The sequence below is a fragment of the Trypanosoma melophagium genome, assembly GCF_022059095.1.
Source record: "Trypanosoma melophagium isolate St. Kilda chromosome Unknown ctg31segment0, whole genome shotgun sequence".
In the NCBI taxonomy this organism is placed as follows: domain Eukaryota; phylum Euglenozoa; class Kinetoplastea; order Trypanosomatida; family Trypanosomatidae; genus Trypanosoma; species Trypanosoma melophagium.
Genome location: NW_027125164.1, coordinates 95,255 through 118,026, shown reverse-complemented (window position 1 = coordinate 118,026; position 22,772 = coordinate 95,255). Strand labels below are relative to the sequence as shown.

Here is a 22,772-nt window from a genome sequence, read left to right as displayed (position 1 = left end):
TTCTTCTTGATCAATGTACACATTTCTATCCAATATAGTCACTTTCTTAATCGTCGTTCCCATATATTTTCTTCGCTCTTACTTTCTTTCCATTTCCTTCTTTTATTACGCATTCAATCATTTTGGATTCTTCACTTTTTTGTTTGTTTTTGGATTACAATCAGATCTTTTTTTTGTTCCATGATTCATATATATATATATATATATATATATATATATATATATATATATATAACACTGTGTAAATGTGTATGTTTCTGGATCTAGATGATCTCAATAGGTGTTTTTTTTTTCGTATTGCCATACATATTATATGGTATACACCCATAATTTAAACAAATAAACAAACATAGATAGATATAGATGTAGACAAATACACTAGGAAACCAAAACGAAAAAGATAGACAACATCTGAAACAATCCAAGAAGAAGAACAACAACAACAACAAAAAAAAAAAAATGACCTTCCTCTTGTTATTAACAACCAGATGTTACAACCACGGGTTTTCCACTCTTGCGTCGTACACGTTCTTGCTGTGGATCAAATCCTTTTTCTTGTGAGCGAAAGACGGCCCATGACGGGGTTGGGGCGGCATACTCCGCCGCCGTAAAGTCCTTACGCCCACTATGCGCTAATTCCATAAACTTATCGTAATCAATCCAAGTATGCCATACACCATTTACGCAGAACCGACGTAAGGCGATAAGCACACAACAACTATGCTCATGTTCACAGGCAATACTGTATGGACCGCTAGAAGTATTCATCATTTCCTTCGTTTCTTCTTCTTTGGTCGTATTATTATTACTATTATTATTATTATTATTATTATTATTATTATTATTATTATTTGTATGCTTTGCCTGCATAGCATCAACATCAACATCATCGTCTCCTCCTCTTGTTGGCCTCCACAGCGCCTTATCCCTTGGCGGTGTACAATTCCCAAATGCCTCACACAATGCCTGACAAAACTCCACCACCTCCGCATGTCGTGGGACATTCTCCTTCATTGTAAGTGTGGAAGTACTACTTGTACCACAATACGTGACTCCCTTCACTTCAATAAAGTCTGGCCAACCCAATCGCACAAGATCGGCGTACGCCGCAATATTCTCTGTATTATACGCATTCACAAGTGTGAGTCGAAATACCGTGCGTTGTGGTTTACGTCGCAGTTCCCGCACGCACGCCAAGCATCGTTCCCAGTAATCCTCAAACAATGGACGATCCACCCGCTTTAACTCTTCCGGTGTGGGGGCATCAATAGAAAGATAGAGTTGTGTGACGGGTTTTAAATCCCGCAGTTGCTCCGGAAACTGCGCATTCGTCACCATAAAGGATGAGATGTGTTGTTCGTGTAAAAGATCCACAAATTGATTAATCGCGGGATACATAATGGGTTCGCCCACTAATGATAAGGCACAATGGCGAACTCGCATGGCTTCTTCTAACTTCTCCGCTGTTACACCAGGGACACCTCGCATTTGCCGCAGCATACGTTGATGGCCGTGAATTGCCTCATTTATAAGTAACTCCGGTGGATCAACGCGCCAGCGAAATGATCGTCCCACCGGATTTGTATGATGTCGCCAGCAGAACACACACTTATTTGCACACGCCAAACTTGGAGTCATTTCCATACATTGATGTGAGGCGATATTGTAAAATGTGTGTTTATAACAACCACCACGTCCACGCAGCATCGCCTTTGTCCAGCGACATAACTTTACACCACTGTGACTGCCAATGAGGTGATATCCCTGCCGTTGAAGATTGGCACGTAGGCGTGGATAGAGAAGTTCCGGTGGATCGTTATTACTATTACTATTAGATTGATCCATATCATCCGTAACAAGATTTTCCATATCTTCTTCTTCTTCTTCCCCATTATCACTATTATTATTATTATTATTATTATTATCATCATCATTATTTTCCTCATCATTATAATCATCCTCGGAATCACGTTCAGCGTTTACGCGAGGAGGAACCCCATCCTCATCCTTCTTGTTTTTATTCTTTCGCAACAGTAATTGTTGTTTTTGTTGTTTCTTCTTATTTATAGCCACAACCCCATCCGCCGTAAACCGCACACGTCCAATCCATTTCATTAACGCAACAGAGAATACATTAAAGAGAGCCACCGTATTTGCCTCACTGGCATACACAGGCGGTACCACAAAATTCCCCCCAAGTCCTTTACACCATGTATATAAGTTCTTTGCAAAGCGATTAAAGTAAGCATCACCGTAGGCGATATCCCCAAGTCCAAACACGGCAAACTTTGTCTTTGCAAACACATCACGTGAAACACGAAAGTCATTATATGCATCTAATAACATTTCTGCAAACTCCTGTGATGGTCCCGGTGCTGTTCCATTTGTATATGTACTCACAATAAGAACCACAAGTCCATAGGCACCACTCTCGAGTAAGTGTTCCGCACTGCACTGATGGGCATCTTCTGAGAGTTGTAATACCTTCACCTCAGGCATATCTCGTGATTTATCTGAACAACATCCATTATTATTATTATTATTATTATTATTATTATTACTTGCACAGGACTCATCCATATTTCCCTCTTTAGGGATTACAGCATCCTTTTCATTTTCCGCCTGTGCCTCATATAACGCCGCCGTCATTGTGGAGAAGAGTTTATGCGCTAACTTACACGCCGTATTACTCTGCGTCGCATAGGCGATAAGTATCTTCTTCACCTCACTTGTAGGATTCTTCTCATTAACACACGGACAAGCACAAGAACAGGCGGAATAACTATTTCCATTCCTTTCTTTTTCATTCTTTTCTTCTTGTCGTTGTTTAGATGCGGCCGACAATTGTTTCTTTCGCTTCGTTTGAACGTACATATCCACCCATTTTCCCACCAGTAAAGTGACGGCAGGAACGAGGAGGAGTGGAATCACCCACCAGAGTACATCAGAGAGAAAAATAATCATCATATATATATATATATATATATATATATATATATATATTATATATTTATTTATATTTATATATATGTAAATTACGTTTGCCGAAATGTAAAAACAAGAAAAAAAGAGGCAATAAAAGAGAGAATAGAACACAGAAGAAGGAAAAAAAGAAAAGAAATAAAATCCTCCTTTCTTTATTTATTTCGTTCTTGTTTGTGTTTTCTAACGTCAAACACTTCCGTAGTGTGCTTCGCTCTTGTACTTCTTCTTATGTGTATGAAAAGAGAGAGAATAATGGAAAAGACAACAACAAAAAAACAAATAGTTATTAACAATAATATTACAATAGATCCTACCATTAAAAGAGAATAAGAACATGAGAAATGATCACCGTAAATAATAATAATAATAATAATAATAATAATAATAATAATAATAATAATAATAATAATAATAATAATAATAATAATAATAATAATAATAATAATAATAATAATAATAATAATAATAATAATAATAAAATGAAAAAAATCGAGAGAAACTGAGGGCGAAAAAAGAAAAAAATACATAGCAGTAATATCGCTTTGATCTAAAAAAAGAAAAAGGGAGAACAACAACAAAAAAAAAAAAAAAACCCTCAAAACTCCCTTTTCCCCTCCCTTTTATCCCATTCACAATATGAAATAAAATAAAATCAATAGAACCAAACATACATCACGTACAGCATTGGTTTTTGTCTTCTTCTCAGCTCTTATTATATGCCGTTCTCTGCCTGGAGAGTGTGAACAGCCATTTCTTTCGTCGCTCGTGTGTCCACATATCAATAGAGCGGAATAAAAACAGAGTTGCAAGAGGTGTGAGTAGCAGGCCTAGCGTCCAGTACACTATCGCAAATACAAACTCAAACATTGTGTAAATAATAGTAATGACAATAGTAATAATAATGGTTAGGATTTATCCTTTTTATTATTATTAAATAATTCTATTGTGGAGACTATTACTGCAGCTATTGCCTTTTCTCTATCGTTCTTTCCCCTTTCTGAATCGCAATGAATGGTATGCCTCTTGATCAGTTATCTATGTGTAGATTAAATTATATATATATATATATATATATATATATACGTAAAGATAAACGAAAGAAGGAAAGAGAAAAAAAAAGACAGGATCCTCTTTTGTAATGGATAGAAACCAAACAATACTTATTCCACAATTATTATTAGTATTATTATTACTATTACAAGACAAAGTATTACATTATTGTCTTCGATTGTACTATACTGAAGGGAAGAGGAGCAAATATAACACTACTACAGATAATTTATATTTTTCTTTCTCTTTCCTTTTTTTTTCTTCAAAAAAAAAAAAAATAGGCATAGTACTTGTAAATAAGTGCGTCTACATATATACACACACAGATATATATATATATATATATATATATATATAATAATAATAAAATAATGTTCTATCCTTTTCTTCTTTGTTTTTGCAAATTATTATGGATGTCTTCCTACATCTTTCTTTTTTCGTTATGCTTTTTTTCTGTTCTCTTCTCTTCAGTCAGCACAGTCTCCGTGTGGGGTGGAAGTGTGTGTTTAAAAGAGAGAAGTCTAAATAAAACGACCAGAAAGTAAAGCCACACCCACAAAATAAATAAAACGAACAATAAGAAACCCAAAACGCAAAAACAAACAAACAAACAGCAAATAAGAAAAAAAAAACAACAACAGCAACAGTAAAGTAAAATATTATTTCTTCAACTTTCCATCAAGGGCATTTAATGCAGCGAGTAGCTGTTGACGTGCACTGGCGTGATCATAGAACTGTAATGCGCTAACTGCCTGTTTGCAATATTTCTGTGCAGCCAATATAGCCTCCATTGAAGGTTCATTCCCACCACCACCACTAACATTATTATTATTATTATTATTATTATTATTACTCCAACTATTATTCTGCGGTGGATGTGTAGTAGTTGGACAAAGTGTGGAATAACTTGGTGTTGTTGTTGTTGTTGTTGTCGTTGGAACTACTGGCGGAGGTGCTGATGGTGTTGATAATAATGTCGATGATGATAATGATTGTTGATTTTGATGTTGTTGGGATTGATTATATATATGCATATCTTTTCCCACGAATTCCCCTCTACTATTATCATTACTATTACTATTACTATGCATATGCGTGTAGGTATGATTCTCCTCTTTTCCTTCTTCTTCATTTTTATTATCATGTTGATCATCTTCCCCATCTTCCATCTTATTAGGACTTTCATATGGAGTTCCACTATCTAATGCCCGTTTCATTCGTACGGCGATATAACGGGCGTAATTCCGCTTCTCCGCCGCCACATTATCGACACAGCCATCCGGTGTAAACTGCGCCGTCGCATCAAATAAAATAGACGCCGTAAAGAAGAGTCGCATTAATCGCATGGAGGCACCAGCGCCGGCCCGCTCGGCATCATCGGCTTGTGAAAATAACATGAGGGCATATCGCGTTAAAACAGTGCGGCCATCGACATCTGCGAGGGACTCGCCGAGGTCTTGTTTTTGCTGTTCCAGTGTGTTTAAGAGACGGAGTAAGTATTGTTTACATAATGCCGCATTACTACTATTATTATTATTACTATTATTATTATTTGCTGCTGTTTTTTGTTGTTTGTGTAATTGCATGGCGAGAAAGGCGGCGTGGGTGCGGAGAAAGTATGCCACAATGGGCACACGGGATTCAAACTCATCGGCACGTTGTAAGAATGGACGTAATGAGGCTACCCAATTAGGGGGAATACCCTCCGTAAGAGCTGTACTATTATTATTGTGGCTCATTTTTCTCAGCAATGATAATAATGAATAATAATGATGACGATGGTGGGATTTGTGTTGGTGTTTTCTTTTCTTTTGTGTTGATATTTTTCGTTTTTCCTTGTAAAGATATCACATAAATAGATAGAGGGAGATAGGCATATATATATATATAGAGAGAGAGAGAGAGAGAGAGAGAGAGAGAGAAATTAATGACGAGTGGAAAGAACAGAGAAAACGAAAAAGTAATCATAACCTTGTAGGTGTATATATACACACACACAACAGGAACACTTGCGCAATGAAGAAAGAAAAATAAATAATGAATGAAAATAAACTAACCAAAAAAAGCAAAAAGCAAAAGCAAAAAAAAGACTATGATACTCGAAAACTCACCTCTTATACTTTAAAAGGTACAATCGGAGAGATTATAGAAGTAACAACTCTACTCATCCCTTCCTGCACACATACATACATACATACATACTACCCAAATATAAATACATAAATAGCACTATCGATTATTATAGGTACTCTACCTGTGTGTCTGTATGTGTATGCAGGGAATATATATATATTATATATATAGGAAATACGATCATAATGAAAAGTAGAAAATAAAAAAATAAAAGAAAAACATATAAAACAATAACATCAACGATCGTCTTTCTTCTTTTCGCTTCTATTAACAAACACCACTATCAACTGAATATATATATATAACTTAATTTCGCTGTCGTTGTGCCTCCCGCGCTACCCGTTCCCGCCGCAAAGCTTCCTTCTCTTCTTCTATTTTACTCAGTACTGCCACTTCCCGTTCTGTTCGCAGTACTTCACTTCGAACTCTTGCCAATCGTTTATTCATCGCATAATACTTCGCCTCACTTCCATGTTCATGCCGCTGCGCCACTGTATCAATTAGTAATCGTTGTAACTTCTCCTCCTGCATGCGTAGATGTCGCAATCGTACAAATGGATCCGATACGGCTTGTTTGTTTTCTTCTTCTTCTGCTGATAATGCGAGGGCTCTTGTTGCTATTTTATTATTATTATTATTATTATTATTATTATTATTATTATTATTATTATTATTATTATTTTGTTCTTCATTAGAAGATATTTGTATTCGTCCTTGTGTATTTCCCGCAGCTGCTGCAGTATGGCATGATATAGTCAGTGATGAGGAGTTACTGCGACTCGATATCAAATGCCTGTTATTATTCCTACTGAAACTCCTCCTCCTACTCCTATTAATATAATTATAGTTATTATTATTATTATTATTATTATTATTATTATTATTATTATTATTATTATTATTATTATTATTATTATTATTATTATTATTATTATTATGATTTTCATCATAGTGGATAATATCCGTGTAAAGAATAGCCTCCATTTGAGAGCTGTCATTCCCATGCCGCCGTATATTCTCTGTTCTCATCATTTGAGGAGTAATTGATAATTCCCGTTTTTCTTTTTCCTCTTTTTCTTTTTCTTCTTCTGGTTTATATGATGATAGTGATAATGATGATTTCTCTGGTTTATTCTCTTCTTTTTTCTTATATAATTTGCGAACTCTCTCTTCCAAGTATTCCATTGAACCCTCTTCTTTTCCCTTTTGCACGGCTGTACAACTCAACACGGATGGTCCACACCCTTCACTCCCAAGAAGACTGTCATCATTGTCTTTACTGAGAGTGTCACATGAATTATTATTATTATTATTATTATTATTATTATTATTATTATTATTATGAGGTATAGTAGTAGGAGTTTCTTCCTTCGTTTCTGCAGGATCTCTTGTCTTTTCCACATTCCCAATATTCTTAATATCATTCTTATTAATATTATTCTTATTATTATTAATATGCTGAGTCCGAAGTGCAATGGCCAATAAGGGCGATGTGGCTTCCGCAATACAAAGTGAGAGATGCTGCACTAATGCCGTTTCGTCCTCTAATGGATTACCAGGCGGCAACCAAACACTATTCATATTACTCTTATTAGTGTTATTATTATTATTATTATTATTATTATTATTATTATTATTATTATTAATATTACTAATACTTCTACTTCCCCTTCTTTCTCTTTCCTTTTCTTTTGTACATTTCCCTGCAATAGATCCACTACGATTTTGTTTTTCTGAAGCATTTTCCGAATAAGAAGAAAAAGGCGGCATATCACACCATCGACTTAACACGGGTCGTAATTTCTGCTGAACTTCCAGAAAGTCTGCGAGGGTTTCTTCACTCGGCCTCGCCTCAAATCTCGCAAAGGTCGCATCTAATCGAAATAACAATTCCCGCATTTCTGTTTGTTTGTGGGTGAAGTACGTGGACCACAATCGCCGCATGACTTCACACACACGTGAGGCGGCGTCTGTTGAGACAATTGTGAGAGCGGCGGTGAGTTGAGAGGCGGTGGTGGCAACGGTGCGAAAAGAGCCAACCCGTTTATTATTATTATTATTATTATTATTATTATTATTATTATTATTATTATTATTAGTAGTAGTAGTAGTAGTAGTAGTAATATTATTATTATTATTATTATTATTATTATTATCCTTATTAATGTTGGATTCCGCATTTTGTAGTTTTTCTTGTAATTCGAATATAACTTCCCGCTGGGCATTATACGCTTCGGTGTAACGCCGTAGTTGTTGTTCTAATCGCTGAATGCGTGTTTGAAATGTAGACCCCATTTCCATTGTTATAATGACTATATATATCTATATATCTATATATAAAGAGGGATATATTGATAAAGAGAGATAGAGGAGGGTAATAGAAGAATATAAGAATTAAAACAGAATAATCTTAGCCTTACTTTGCCTATGAAAGAGAAAAGAAGAAACAAGAGAAAACAGTGTATTTTAACTCTACTACTCGTAACCCCATATCATATAAAAAATACAAACAATAAATTGAAATTGTACCAGATATTTATTTATTAAAGAATCCTCAAAACTTACTATGGACACGCTGTTAGGAATGAAAAGAAGTAAACATATTCCCAGTAGTTAAACCCATACAAGATGTAAAAGTCAGCAAGACTCGATCATTCTTATCGCAAGCCGACAAAAAAAAAAAAGAAAATTTATAAGTACTTCAATGCATAGAGGGATATCTTTTGTTGTGTTTGTGTTTGTGTGTTTTTCTTTTTTACCGTTTTACTTCCACCCGTATATAAATACAGAGAATATATATATATATATATAGGGATGTGAATATGTGCAATAAGTGATCCCCATCCAACAACAACAACAAAAAAAAAAGGTGTACAAGAATAAAATAGATTAGAAAAAGAAAAAAAAACTCAAATAAAAGGAAAAAAAGAAACATAATAGTAATAATACATTTGAACTCTCATAATATACACATGCGAAGAGAAATAAATAAAATAAATAAATAAATGAGATAAATGTTCCATCTACATTATGGGGACACACGGGAATAAACAAATAAGAATCAAAAACAGGAAAAAACAGAACAAAACAGGAGAATATATATTACGCAATATATATATATATATATATTGTGTGTGTATTCACTCCGTTATAGTTTGTCACCTTCTACAGACATGAGGAAATAAGAAACAACCAAAGAAACAAACAAACAAAAGAAAAACAAAAAATCGAAAAAAAAAAAACGACAAAGAAAAGAAACGCGATCGTTGAATAATTACACAGTAAAAATAAATAAATAAATAAATAAATAAATAATAAAGAGAAAAACAAACAAAACCACCGAGTGTAAAGAAAAAAAAGAAGGAATATCTAGAACTCACTATCCAGTTCCCGCAGGGCAAGCACAAACCCAATATTTGGATTAATATCGCCCTTTCGCCGCTTAAGAAACTCAAAGGCGGAGCGATAACTCTTCACAACCGTCGGATGTTCGTGATCTTTTCGCACAACAACAGCACTATTATTATTATTACTATTATTATTAATAATATAATACTCTCGATGACGTCTTACTATACAACAACAACAGGAACACCAATCATTGTTACTATTACTATTATTATCATTTCCACAAGCACTGTTATTATTATTATTATTATTATTATTATTATTATTATTATTATTATTATTATTATTATTATTATTATTATTATTAGAAAGTAAGTCACCACGTGGCTCATCTCCTGCATTGGCTTTACACCAGCAGACGTCTCCAGTCAGGCGTTCACCGTACAACATCAAATACGCCAACACAATAGTGGCACTGCGACTCACTCCCATACGACAATGCACAAGAACTCCTCCATTATTATTATTATTAATATTAATATTCATATTATTATTATTATTATTATTATTATTATTAATATTATTCTTATTATTATTATTATTATTATTATTATTATTATTATTATTATTATTATTATTATTATTATTATTATTAATATTATTATTAATATTAGTGGTTGTGGTGGAATGGCCATTACGACTCACATCCCCACCAGTACTACTACTAAATGGATAATAAGAAGTGCCTGATAATAATGAAGTTGATGAAGAAGTTGTTGTTGTTAATGCCGTACAGTTGGGTGAAACCAGTGAACTATTTCTTATTGAGAATGATGTTGTATTGAAGTTTTTTATTGATATTTCGCCCAAATGACGGGCCGCCCATTCACGTCTGTGTAATTGTTGATGAATCATCCACGCCAGCGGATAAAAGTAACGGGCAATATTCTCATCACTGTGGTCTTTTAATGGGATTTGTATAAATCGAATGTAATGTGGATTGTGTTGCATTTCATTCGTTAAGGGACACTCATCGGTGAGGTTTATAACTAATGAGATGTGATGGGAGATGAGGGCATTTATGTTTATGGCATCATTGTAGGATCCAAGATATAACCCCGGTAATACTTCCACAGCATCAAAGGAGGAATAATCCATATTATTATTATTATTATTATTATTGGGATATGCTGAATGACTGGTTTCACTGCACTTATCACTATAACGTGTGTGGTGGGTTTGGAAATTTTGTGGATCGACATACATCATTCTATCTGTTCCCATTACCCCACTACTACCATTATTATTATTATTATTATTATTATTATTATTATTATTATTACCCTCACTCTCTCTCTCTCTCTTATTAAGATGCGTAGCACTATTCATATCCTCCATTGTTTGCGGGGATGGAAGTGTTGTGGAGGACTGAAACGGTGATCGTGGTAAGTCAATACGCAAACACAGTGGTCGGTCTCCACAACGACGTGTACTACCACTATTCATATTATTATTATTATTATTATTATTATTATTATTATTATTATTACTATTATTATTATTATTATTGTTAGTATTATTATTATTATTCTTTATTTCTTCCTCTTCTTCTACTTGTGGATGGGATGATTGCTGCTTTACACATGCCTGCACATGTGAGGCAAATCTCTGCAAAAAGTAATCACGCTCCTCACACTTCTCATGACAGGCGTGGGAGTGTACACCACTACTGCGATCCGAAACGGGCGGTGATATACCACTATTACTATTATTATAACTATAATTATACTTATTATTACTATTCATATTCATATTACTATTATTACTATGAATAGCAGCAGCGGGGAGTTGTAATGGGACCATTACAGAAGTACCGTGCTGATTATTATTATTATTATTATTATTATTATTATTATTATTATTATTATTATTATTATTATTATTATTATTATTCACACTAGTAGTGGGAATTACGGCGGTGAATCCACAGTAACGCGATGTACTCCCGACAAGAAATGTACTCGGACTCGTCCTGGCACTATTGTAATAACTGCCATTCGTACTGCTCGTACTACTATGATATCCATTATTATTATTATTATTATTATTATTATTATTATTATTATTATTATTATTATTATTTATTGTTGTTGTTTGGATTGTACAGGGAGATGATTGGAGTTTCGTTGTTAATACTACGACTGGTGTGTTGCTTGGTTTACACCCACCAGAGCACTGCTGTGCATTATTATTATTATTATTATTATTATTATCATCCATATTTATATTTATATTCTTTTCTTCTTTTTCTTTTGATGATTCTTCTCCCAGTTCTTCTTGTTGTTTAGATGCTGTTGATAGTAATAATAATGATGGGATTGGATAAACGTTTATCCCAGTAATCTCTACACTATTTATTAGTTTGACTTTTCTATATTTGTTTCTCTTTCCTTATATACTAATATATCGATATATATATATATATAGAGAGAGAGAGAGATACCGTAAAGAGAAAAGAAGAAAAGAAGTATAAACTATTAATATATATATATATATATATATATATATATATAAAGAATGAGTGAAAATGACAGAGAAAGAGAATATATATATATATATATATATATATATATAAGAAAACAGTCAATAAAAATAAACAAAATAAATCCGATCGTGTAGTAGTCGTGCAAAGGGACAGCATTGGAAAACAAACTCACAATATCGAAAAAGAACAGTAATAATAATAACAGTAATCGCAGTAAAGAACAGAAAAAAAATCAAACAAACAATCAAGCAAAGATAATGCATAGAACATAGGAATACAGGGAATACAACAGAGAAAAGAAAAGGCAAAACAAAACAAAAAAAAAAACAAAGAAAAGAAAGGGATGGAGAATTAATTCAGTGATAGCGGGGATAAAGAAGCAAAAGTGTGTAGTTAAATATATAAATATATATGAAAATAAATATATATATATATATAAATATATATATCCCCTTTATTTTTATTTTTCTTCTTCACACTTAAACTCCGTTCATTAATTTAATCTCCAGAATCACATATAATCTACATACAATATATAAATATATAAATATATAAATATATTGTAATTTCTCTCATTCATTCAATCCATTCAGTTATACGCCTAAATAAAGAAGGGAAAAAGAGACATCCATTATTTCTCATCATCGAAAAACCCCCTTTTTTATTTTATTATTAATTTCATTCATGAAATCAAAGAAAAAAAAGACAAAAAAACACTTCCGTTCTTTTCTTTTTCCTTTCCTTTTTTTTTTTACACGAGTTGTAATTATTTCCATTCAGAATGATGTTCTTTTCTTCATTTCCCCCTTTTAATCTCCCTCTCTATATATAAGTATATATATATATAAGAGAAATGAATGGAAAAAAAAGAGAAAATAATATCAATCTGAGGACTAATCGTTAATAATAATAATAATAATAATAATAATAATAATAGTAATAATAATAATAATAATAAGGAATGAAAACAGTACAAAAAAGAAAAGAAAAAAAACAAAGAAAGAAGTGCAAAGAAATTAAAAAAAAGTAAAGGGAAAGTACAGGACAACAAAGCAATCATTATTACTATTATTATTGTTTCATGTCATATAAGTACAACAAGAAAAAAGAAGAACAGGAATAATAATAACAATAATAATAAACAGTTTTTCTTTCTAGTTGATTTGATGCTTTTCTTTTTTCTTTTTCTTCTTTTCGCTAAATAAACATACAAATATGTATATATATGTATATATATATATAAACGTATAGAAATATATATACGTGTATAGATGGAGATTTAAATAAGCAAATAAGAAAAAAGATAATTTCTCATGTGTATATATCAATCGCATTGGTCTAATCTTTTATTGATTTATTTATTATTATTATTATTATTATTATTATTATTATTATTATTATTATTTGAACAACAACAAAAAAAAACACACAAATTCTCATTTCTTTTATCTTTCTTCTTTCTCTTATATATATTTTTATTTATTTATATATTTATATTTGTAAATGTATACAATGTATGCTTATGACATTTCCAACGATATTCCTTTACTGACTATACTCGTTATATCTTTTCTTTCTTCATTGGTTTCGTTAGTTTCCCTGTATTAATATATATATATATATATATGTCCTGTTTCTCTTATCCTTTAAGTAATCCTCCTCAAATTGAGAATTAATCTCTGGTGTTTTTTTTTTATAGTAACAATAATAATAATAATAATAATAAAAGTAACAATATATTGGTAGTAATATTAATAATAATAACGAAAAAAAAGAGAAAAACAACAACAACAACAAAAAAGAAGGAAAACGGAAAAATACTGAAGAACGAGGGTCAAAAATAAAGCAGATGAAAAGAAACAAACAAAAACCTCTACTCTTAATGAAGAGAAGAATAATATCAATAATAACACAGAAAAAAAAAATAATATTACATTCATATATCGATTTATATGTAATGTCCATACTATTTCAATAGCAATGATTCCTTATTGATATATATATATATATATTATATATATATATATTTCTTTTTCTCTTTTCATCGGTAGTCTTGATAGTGATCCGGCTTTGGTCTCTTCTTTCCACCTTGTCGTGCCGCTGTTTTTGTTGTTTTTGTTTGTTGCTCCGTATTATTTACAACACCAGCGGAACGCCATAATGTAAAGTTCATTGAGGCACTCGATCCACCATTATTATTATTATTATTATTATTATTATTATTATTATTATTAATATCATAACCACTAGATTGTATTTGTGGATCGTGATAGTGTCGAGATGTGGAACTGGTACGATCACTAACACGTCCACTCTTGTAATGATACGGTTTGGCATTAATACGAATACCCGATTTACTTGATGATGATAAGGCACGATGAGAAATACCAAATTCACTATTTCCCACAACAGCAGTTGTCGTAAAACATCCTCCTCCACTTTGTTGTTGTTGTTGATAGACATGAGGATAATAATGATGATGATTATTATTATTATTATTATTATTATTATTATTATTATTATTATTATTATTTTGATGATGCTGACTATGGGCTGGACTTAATGCAGGAACAGCCACTACCGTTATATTAATATTATTATTATTATTATTATTATTATTATTATTATTATTCATACGATTGCCTGTCACAGCAGGCGGTAATAATAATATATTATGATCCAGCGGGTATTGCGCATTCATCATATTATTATTATGATTAGAATGATAATATGTTATGCCTATCCACTTTACACGTTCGTTATTTTGATCATTTATTGCTGTTTGCTGCAGTCGATCACGACGTTGGGCGGCTGTTACTTCATACTGTAATTTCCACGGCTGTAAAGTATCTCGCCAATAAGCAGCTCGTCGTATATTTACTTCTTCTTCATCATTTTCATCTTCTTTTTCTTTATTACTATTACTATTACTATTACTATTCATAGTATTATTAATAGTACCATTATTATTATTATTATTATTATAAGAAGAGACGATACGTACAAACTGCAGGAGTAACGATTCAAATCTTTCATACGTGGATTCATCAATCCACATATCCCACGCCAGTTGAGTACAGAAGCGAATCTCCAATTTATTTATTTCCGCATTACTAATTCCCCCAATTCTCGCATAATACTCATTACTGTAATACACATCATCCCGCATCTTTACCCCAAGCACCACACTCGTTATTAACAAACGATGCACATTATAAATACTCACCGGGTGACCCACAAAATGCGCGTATCGTAATAGCAATAAAAGACTCACAATAAGAGTTTCCCCACTCACATTGCTATAACGGGTAATACGATCCACATAATTCTTCACAGACATTGGGGGAAGTCGATGGGAGTGAAAGTCAGAAGTGAGAACGGGCTCGGCTTTATTGTCGTCGCAGAGATTCTCCAGAAACATCGTAATTGCCAAACTCGCTGTGGCGATGTCAATTTCTGAGGTGAGGGGTTTGCTACTCGGTATAACTACTTCGCACGTATTGATGTTAATAGTATTAGTAATATTAGTAGTAATATTAGAAGTAGTAGAGAGACTATTTGTTTTATTATTATTATTATTATTATTATTATTATTATTATCCGTCGTCTCGCATGTACTACTTGCTGAGGGATTGGATTCCTCTTGTTCCTGATTATTATTATTATTATTATTATTATTATTATTATTATTATTATTATTATTATTATTCATATTCATATTATTATTGGTATTATTGGGTTGCTGCACTACTGTATCATCTTCTTCTTCATGATTTCGTCTTCCATCTTCATATGTGGTTGGCGTTGTATCGGTTGATGTTTCTGGTGTAGGCACACAATTAGAAGATAAAGAAGATCTCTGTTTGATATATTCCTTATCAGCATTATTCTCCTCATCTACATCATCTGCCGTATTTCCAGTAGTGGTATTATTAATATTGATATTATTATTATTATTATTATTATTACTATTCATATTATTATTAGCAGCCACAACAGCAGAACGAGATGTAGATACATCCATGTGTTTCACCATTGTTGATTCTCCCGCTATTACGACACTGTCATGATGTGAATTTCGTGTATAACTCGCAATACAGGCTGTTCCCTTTATATTACTATTCATATTGCTATTAGTATTATTAATATGACTACCACTTGGCATACACATTTCACTACGGGAAAGTGATGGCCCAGTTACAGTTGACGCTGCTTGAAATGAAACGGTGTTTGTGTGCGGTCTGTTCAGAGGCGTACACACAAATAGGGAACTTTCACAGGATAACATTTGGAATTAAATAGTAATATTTATAAATAAATAAGTAAATAAATAAATAAATAAATAAATAAATAAATAAATAAATAAATATATATATATATATATATATATATATATATATATATATATAGGCTAAGAGAGAATCCTGATGCTTTGCAGGACCTTTTTGTTTTTTTGTATTATTTTGCTTGTTTTTCAAATCCTCCTTTTTTTCTTTTATTATTATCTTTGTCTTCTTCTTGTTGGATTAACGTACTCAGAGAACTACAACTTTGTTTTTTTTTTATTTTTTGCTTCCGTGCACCTCTTCTTTGTTAATGCTGTTTTTCTCCTAATGATATTTAAGGCGATGTTTTCTTTTTTCTGTTTTTTTTTGCGTAATGGATAATGTGTACGTATATATATATATATTCCCTTAACTTCTTCTTTTTCACCTTAATAATAGTAATATCACGCACACACACACACGTACACCGCTAAAAATTTCGTTCTTTTTTCTTCTTTAAACGTTGAGTATTTACTCTTCTTTTTCTTTTTTTTTCCGTTTGAATACTTTTTTTTCCCCTTTTCCTTTTTTCTCTTTATACAGCAACAACAACACTAATAACTAGTACCTTCTTTTCTCTACACAAACTGTATATATATATATATATATATATATATATATATATATATATATATATATACAATGTGTGTATAAAATTAAAAAAAAATGTGTGTATGTATAAGTGTAAGTGTACTTAATGCTTTTATGTACGGTATGTATAAATAAATATATAAATACTTTTATATACACAAGTAAAGGGCGCCTTTTTACACTTTCTCTTTTCTTTATTTCTTTTTTTTTTATTTCTTCCCCCTTCTCTTCTCTCACACTCCTCTTCCTTCTCACCAATACTCGTCAAGCCTTGGACCCTAACCTTGACACCTTTTTCTTCTTTTTTTCTTTTCTCTTTACTTACACCACCTAAAGAATATATATATATATATATATATATATATATATATATATATATATATATATATATATATATATCGAGAGAGATCGAATAGAGAAATAAGAAGAAAAGAAAAGAAGATACAATGAAAAGAAGAAATAACAGAAGAAATTAAATGGCATAATCACAATAACAGCAGTAATAATAATAATAATAATAATAATAATAATAATAATAATAATAATAATAATAATAATAATAATAATAATAATAATAATAATAATAATAAGTGATAGTAGTACAATATAAATTCGGACGTGGCATCATCAATATACCATATATATGAGAAGGTACAGTAAGGAAAAAAGCTCGCAAGAATGAACCAAGAGATATACAGCACAAAAAGACGAAAAAAATAACAACAAAAAAAAGGTACAATACAAGCAAAAACGAAAAGGAAAGAAATAAAGAACATGACAAACATTCTCACTTTTACACTTTTGGTCTTTTCTTTAAAAAAAGAAACATATATACAGAGTTGCGTTGGTAGTACCAATATCATTATTACTACTAATATAACTATACCAGTACCCAACCCGCCACTACTACTATCGTGTCTTACTCCTGTTATAGTCTTCTTTTCTAATTGTTCTCCTTTATATATACACACATAATATTTTTTATTTTATTATGTTCTTCTTACCACACATATTCCATTTTATCTCTTCTATTTCTTTCTGTACAACTTCTTCATCATCATCATTAATTATCTCTTCATTATATATATATATATATATATATATATATCATGGGATTCCATCCTCGCGGCGAACAAAGACGGGGCGTGGCTTTGAAAGCCGCTCCACTGAATCCCGCTGGGCTGCCACCGCTGCCGGACCATACGGCACCTCGCGTATAAGCATATACGGCCGCCGCTGTTCATCTAATCGTAATTCCTCCACAATAAGCACCGGCGTTGTCTTCCCACTTCCACTTACATCTACTTCATTATCATCACTTGTATGCATCACAGTGTGGGAAGTTGTTTTTTTTACTAAACGACGACGTGTTTTGGGTGAGTTTAAGAGTAAATTACTACGTTCTGGTCCCATGGCCCACGCGGATGGCCGTTCTGGTTCCTTTACATCAAAAGAAGAGAATAACTTCTCTTGTGGGATATCGACATATCGCGTGGGAGACGGATTCGTTGCATGCGCACTTCGATGCGTTGAACCATGACGAGAATTCAACACACTCTTCCCTGATTTTATTTGCATATGATGATTGGATCTACAATGTGATGGTGTGGTATTTTTTACACCATATTTAGAGCGACCCCTCGGTGAGATTTCTAATTGAGGTTTAAATTCTTTGCGAAGATCAACCACTGGAATAGAAATAGGCTCATCTAGTTCAGAGGCTCCATCGCTGCCGTTCATATTCCCTCGGTTTAATGATATTTTTAACACATCTTCACTTAATGATGAAGGGAGGGAGACTGTGGTATCTAGAGCGATATTATTAGCCGTACTAGCATTCGTGAGAATAGGAGGCGAATGAGAAGAAAGATATGTGTGTCCAGAGAAAACTGTATCGCCGCTACAACGTCTACCAAGATGTCGCTCTGTTCGATGTTTGTCATTGGTCTGATGAGGTGATGCTCGTAGAGGTGTATTGTTTACTGCAGGAGAAAACACTGGCGATGGTATATCTATTTCTGCTTTACTTTGTTGTTGTTGTTGTTGCTCCGCTGTTGAATACCTTCGATGTGGTACTGAAGCACTGCGCCGCCTACTATGGCTTGGATGTTTCGAATTCTGTGATGTAGCATTATCTTCTTTTTCTTTTTTTTCTCCAAAATAAGGTTGAGTAAAGCCTTTGACTATGGGACTCGTAACAACATTAAATCTTTGAATAGGTGATACTCCCCTCCTTTCAGGAAAACTTTCACGTCGCATCCATGTGTTATTACCGACAACGTCACTGTGATGATTCCCATTGGGTGATCCATGAACTTCATAAGGATCGATATATTTATGTGATTGCATGAGAGGAAATAATTCATATGAATGACCAGTTGAATTAACACGTCTATTTTGTTCTTCAGATTGTGGGATGAGCATATGCCGATGTGAATGTAACGGAGTAGTACGATTACCATTATCAATGGTATGCCATGTAGATCTTGCTGAAATAGGTGAGGAACGCGCTGGACTTCGATTTCCACCTTTTAAAGAAGATTTATTCAAGTTACCGCTTTCATTTTCTTCTCTTCCACGGGAGTATTGACGATATGAACCATTACCCAAACTTATATAACCAAGTGGTCGACGAAGTGGAGTTACAGGCGGGGCAGGCGGGGTATGAAGCGAGGTATATCGCCATGGTTTTGGTGGTGATGAATGATGATGATGATGTCCGTGTGTTGACTTTTTTCCACTTTTATTGTGGGAAATATTAGCGTCAAGTGGTGATGATGTGCCATATTGACGCCATCGTAAAAATCGATCGCGCTGTAGTTGATGTTGCTGCTTTTTAAGTTCTCGATACAACTGATACACATCTCTTGTTTGAAAAAGTGTACGAGAGAGTGAATGGAGGGATGAACGTCGTACACTCCGATCACTATCGTCACCGCTCCTACTTCTACTTCTGTTTTTCTTCTTCTTATCAAGCGAATGGGAATGACGATTGGGTGAAGTTGAGTGACGACGTGATGATCTGTGTTTACTACTACCAGTACTACTATCACGATCACTATCACTATCACTATCACTACTCCCAGGGCTACCGCTGCGTTTACCATTCTTCTTATCAGGCACAGGCACTAATTTATTTTTCTTTTTTTTCTCATTTTTTACTGGAGATTTGCTATCAGTGGAGTGACGTCGTGGTAGAGATACTGAACTCTTCTTCCTTTTTTCCTGACTCTTGTCTTGGCGTAGTGTTCTTTTTCCTCTCTTCTCTTCTGTCTCTAATGACTCAATAGAACTTTCAGATGAAGTGGTTAAAGAATCTACTGAACGTTGACGTTGGCTTTCTTGATGTTCCTGTTCTTCTCGAGGACTCCCTTTACTCTTCATATTATCCTTTTCTTGATTTTGGGGAACACTCTTCCTCTTTCTCACTCCTGGAGACAATGACAATATTCTTTTAGCTTTCTTTTCATTTAAGGGTTGCGTATTCGAAATCTCTTTAGACGATACTTTCGTCGATTTCAAAGATAATTTTGTTTCCTCTGGTACCACTTTCTTTTTTTTCTTTTCCTCAACCTCAACATTAACACCACTGACCTCCTTTGATTTAGATATAGTGGATTTACCAGTTGGTTCATCGGCAATGGAGGGTTGGGGTGGAACCCTAGATGGAGAATTAACACGATGATCTGACGTGGTATGAAGTTGTGTACTAGCTGTCCCACCTTCACCATCAGCACCTTCATCTTCATGTGTTGGATGTACAGGAGTGAGGGCAGATGAGACATCTAATGAAGAAGCAGAAGTATTTAATTTTTGTCGCTCTGGAGTCTCAGCGGGTGAAATGTCATCATCACTCTGCATATGTGGCACCTCTTGCTGTTTCTGTTTCTGCTCTACTGGATGGTCCTCCACCTGATTCACTGGTTGTTTTTTTTGTTGTTCTTGTGCTTGTTGTTGTTGCTGCTGCTGCTGCTGCACTCCATTATTTGCAGACACTTCACTTGAATCTTCATCACTGTCAACAATAGAAAGAGAGGGAAACATGAAGACACGTCGTGCTTGCATAGGCTGTTGACTTTTTGGCTCATTTTCTCCAGAGGTATGAACTACTGAGGATGGGGCGATTCCAGCTTCTCCCACTTCATCTCGTAGATGTACTTTGGGAGATACCATAATTCCATCAGAGCCAGCAGCACCTGAAGAATGTGACGCAGTTGGTAAAACCACTGTTTTGGCTGTCTGTGCTGGTCTGGGCGCTGATGCTGCTGATCCTTGCAACTTAGTTCCGTCTTTCCCAGTGTTTTCTCTAGGCTCTACTGATTGCATAGATGTGGTTCGTTGATGCATTTGGTGTTGCATTTGATGATGTTGTACATGGTGAGGCTGTGGCAGTTGTGAGTTTCCCAGGTGTTGTGATTGCTGCAGAGACTGGGGATTACTACGATTGTTAGGAGAGGAGTTTCGCTGTTGTTGTGGAGGTTGCGACTCATAGCTAGTTCGCAAAGGGGTTCCTCTTCTTGAATGTTCTGCCGTATTATTGCCTGTCTGTGGAATCAATGCCGCCCCTGGTTTTATCGAACGTGGTCCATTATCACTTCTATTATTACTAACACCTCCTCTTGCATAGCGCGTTGGGGTTGGATTTGGATTTGGATTAACTTCATTCTTGTGGCTGTCACCTTTGGCTCCTAGCATACTCAACGCACTATTTTTTACATTACTCCAGAAACCTCCTCCTTTAGCCGATTGTGGGGAAGATTCAGCTTGTGAGAAAGCGAGTGAAGGCGTAGGGCGACCCATGGTACTCTGTTGTTGTTGTTGTTGTTGGTGGTGGTGGTGGTGAAATTGATGGTGATACTGTCGGTGTTGATGATGCATTTGTTGGTGTTGATGATGCATTTGATGACGATGTTGAAAGTGCTGTTGCTGCGGCGGCACTAAAATAGACGATGGATGCACTTGTTGAGAAGTCCGCTGAGGGGGAGGCGCCGCTCTCGAACCCGTTACGCTATCAATACTCAACCCACTCTCCAAACCTCCTCTGGATGAACGATTTCGACTACCAGAGTCATCCGAAACTGTCACAAGGGAAACAACGGACTTTGTGCGTTGTTGAGGGGATACTCGTGGATCAGAGACAGAGGATCGTCTGGACAAATTAATACCAGAAGGAGCGGCAGCAGCAGCAGCAGGAGTAGCAGAAGAAGAAGCCGTTAATGCAGCTCGCATCGCTGTTGGAGACATGGTAGAACTTCTACCCCTCATGGTGCTATCTATTGATGAGGAACGAGAAGGAACGATTCCCGAGTTTCCTGAAGACACTGTGGTGGCTCCCATCACTTTCATGGATGGATTTGGCAATGGTGCCTTCATGAACATCTTTTGCGGAGGAAATGGCATCGGTGCTTTTCCCTGTGAATGCCACGATGACATGGCGGAAGCACTCACACTCATTCTAGGATCCGCTGAGGCGCTAAAGCTCATAGAGGCCATCGGCATCGCTTTACCTCCGGCTTTAGACAATCCCTGAAGATGCCGCGGGAGATTGGACGGCTGTGGCTGTACACGAGGGGGTTGTGCCATAGTGGGAACTTTTCCCCGCAAATTATGTGGAGGAGCCGCCATCGTGCCTAACCGTTGTTGTTGTTGTTGTTGCATTGGTTTAAAAGGAGAGAGTTAAGTGTCTCTTTCTCTCCAGTCTTCACCACCACCACCACCCTTCGCCCTGTACTAAAAAAAAAAAAAACAGAAGAATATGACAATTTACTGAGCCTAGTTAAAGAAGGAAAAACGAA

The 22,772-nt window shown here is 34.3% G+C and overlaps 6 protein-coding genes across 7 annotated transcripts; all 6 read right to left on the bottom strand.

Moving 5' to 3' along the window:
* Window positions 1-477: 477 nt before the first annotated feature.
* On the bottom strand, window positions 478-2,967 carry LSM04_004484 (Flavodoxin/nitric oxide synthase; the record flags this gene model as incomplete). The annotated part of the gene is made up of 1 exon (XM_067338556.1): window positions 478-2,967. The coding sequence occupies one exon, from the start codon at window positions 2,965-2,967 to the stop codon at window positions 478-480; it is 2,490 nt and encodes an 829-aa protein (XP_067189304.1).
* Window positions 2,968-4,694: 1,727 nt separating this feature from the next.
* On the bottom strand, window positions 4,695-5,774 carry LSM04_002486 (Vta1; the record flags this gene model as incomplete). The annotated part of the gene is made up of 1 exon (XM_067338545.1): window positions 4,695-5,774. One exon carries the CDS (start codon window positions 5,772-5,774, stop codon window positions 4,695-4,697), a length of 1,080 nt encoding a protein of 359 aa, XP_067189284.1.
* Window positions 5,775-6,474: 700 nt separating this feature from the next.
* On the bottom strand, window positions 6,475-8,463 carry LSM04_009433 (uncharacterized protein; the record flags this gene model as incomplete). The annotated part of the gene is made up of 1 exon (XM_067338534.1): window positions 6,475-8,463. One exon carries the CDS (start codon window positions 8,461-8,463, stop codon window positions 6,475-6,477), a length of 1,989 nt encoding a protein of 662 aa, XP_067189362.1.
* Window positions 8,464-9,537: 1,074 nt separating this feature from the next.
* On the bottom strand, window positions 9,538-11,796 carry LSM04_006320 (the record flags this gene model as incomplete). Of its 2 annotated transcripts, none has more annotated exons than XM_067338522.1 (1): window positions 9,538-11,796. In XM_067338522.1, one exon carries the CDS (start codon window positions 11,794-11,796, stop codon window positions 9,538-9,540), a length of 2,259 nt encoding a protein of 752 aa, XP_067189324.1. The 2 variants fall into 2 exon arrangements, with proteins under 2 accessions (XP_067189324.1, XP_067189325.1); XM_067338523.1 differs by having other exon boundaries at window positions 9,538-11,379.
* A 2,306-nt stretch (window positions 11,797-14,102) lies between these two features.
* Window positions 14,103-16,349, bottom strand: LSM04_001340 (Cyclin PHO80-like; the record flags this gene model as incomplete). The annotated part of the gene is made up of 1 exon (XM_067338511.1): window positions 14,103-16,349. The coding sequence occupies one exon, from the start codon at window positions 16,347-16,349 to the stop codon at window positions 14,103-14,105; it is 2,247 nt and encodes a 748-aa protein (XP_067189271.1).
* A 1,735-nt stretch (window positions 16,350-18,084) lies between these two features.
* LSM04_004379 (uncharacterized protein) lies at window positions 18,085-22,635 on the bottom strand (the record flags this gene model as incomplete). The annotated part of the gene is made up of 1 exon (XM_067338499.1): window positions 18,085-22,635. One exon carries the CDS (start codon window positions 22,633-22,635, stop codon window positions 18,085-18,087), a length of 4,551 nt encoding a protein of 1,516 aa, XP_067189303.1.
* Window positions 22,636-22,772: the final 137 nt, after the last annotated feature.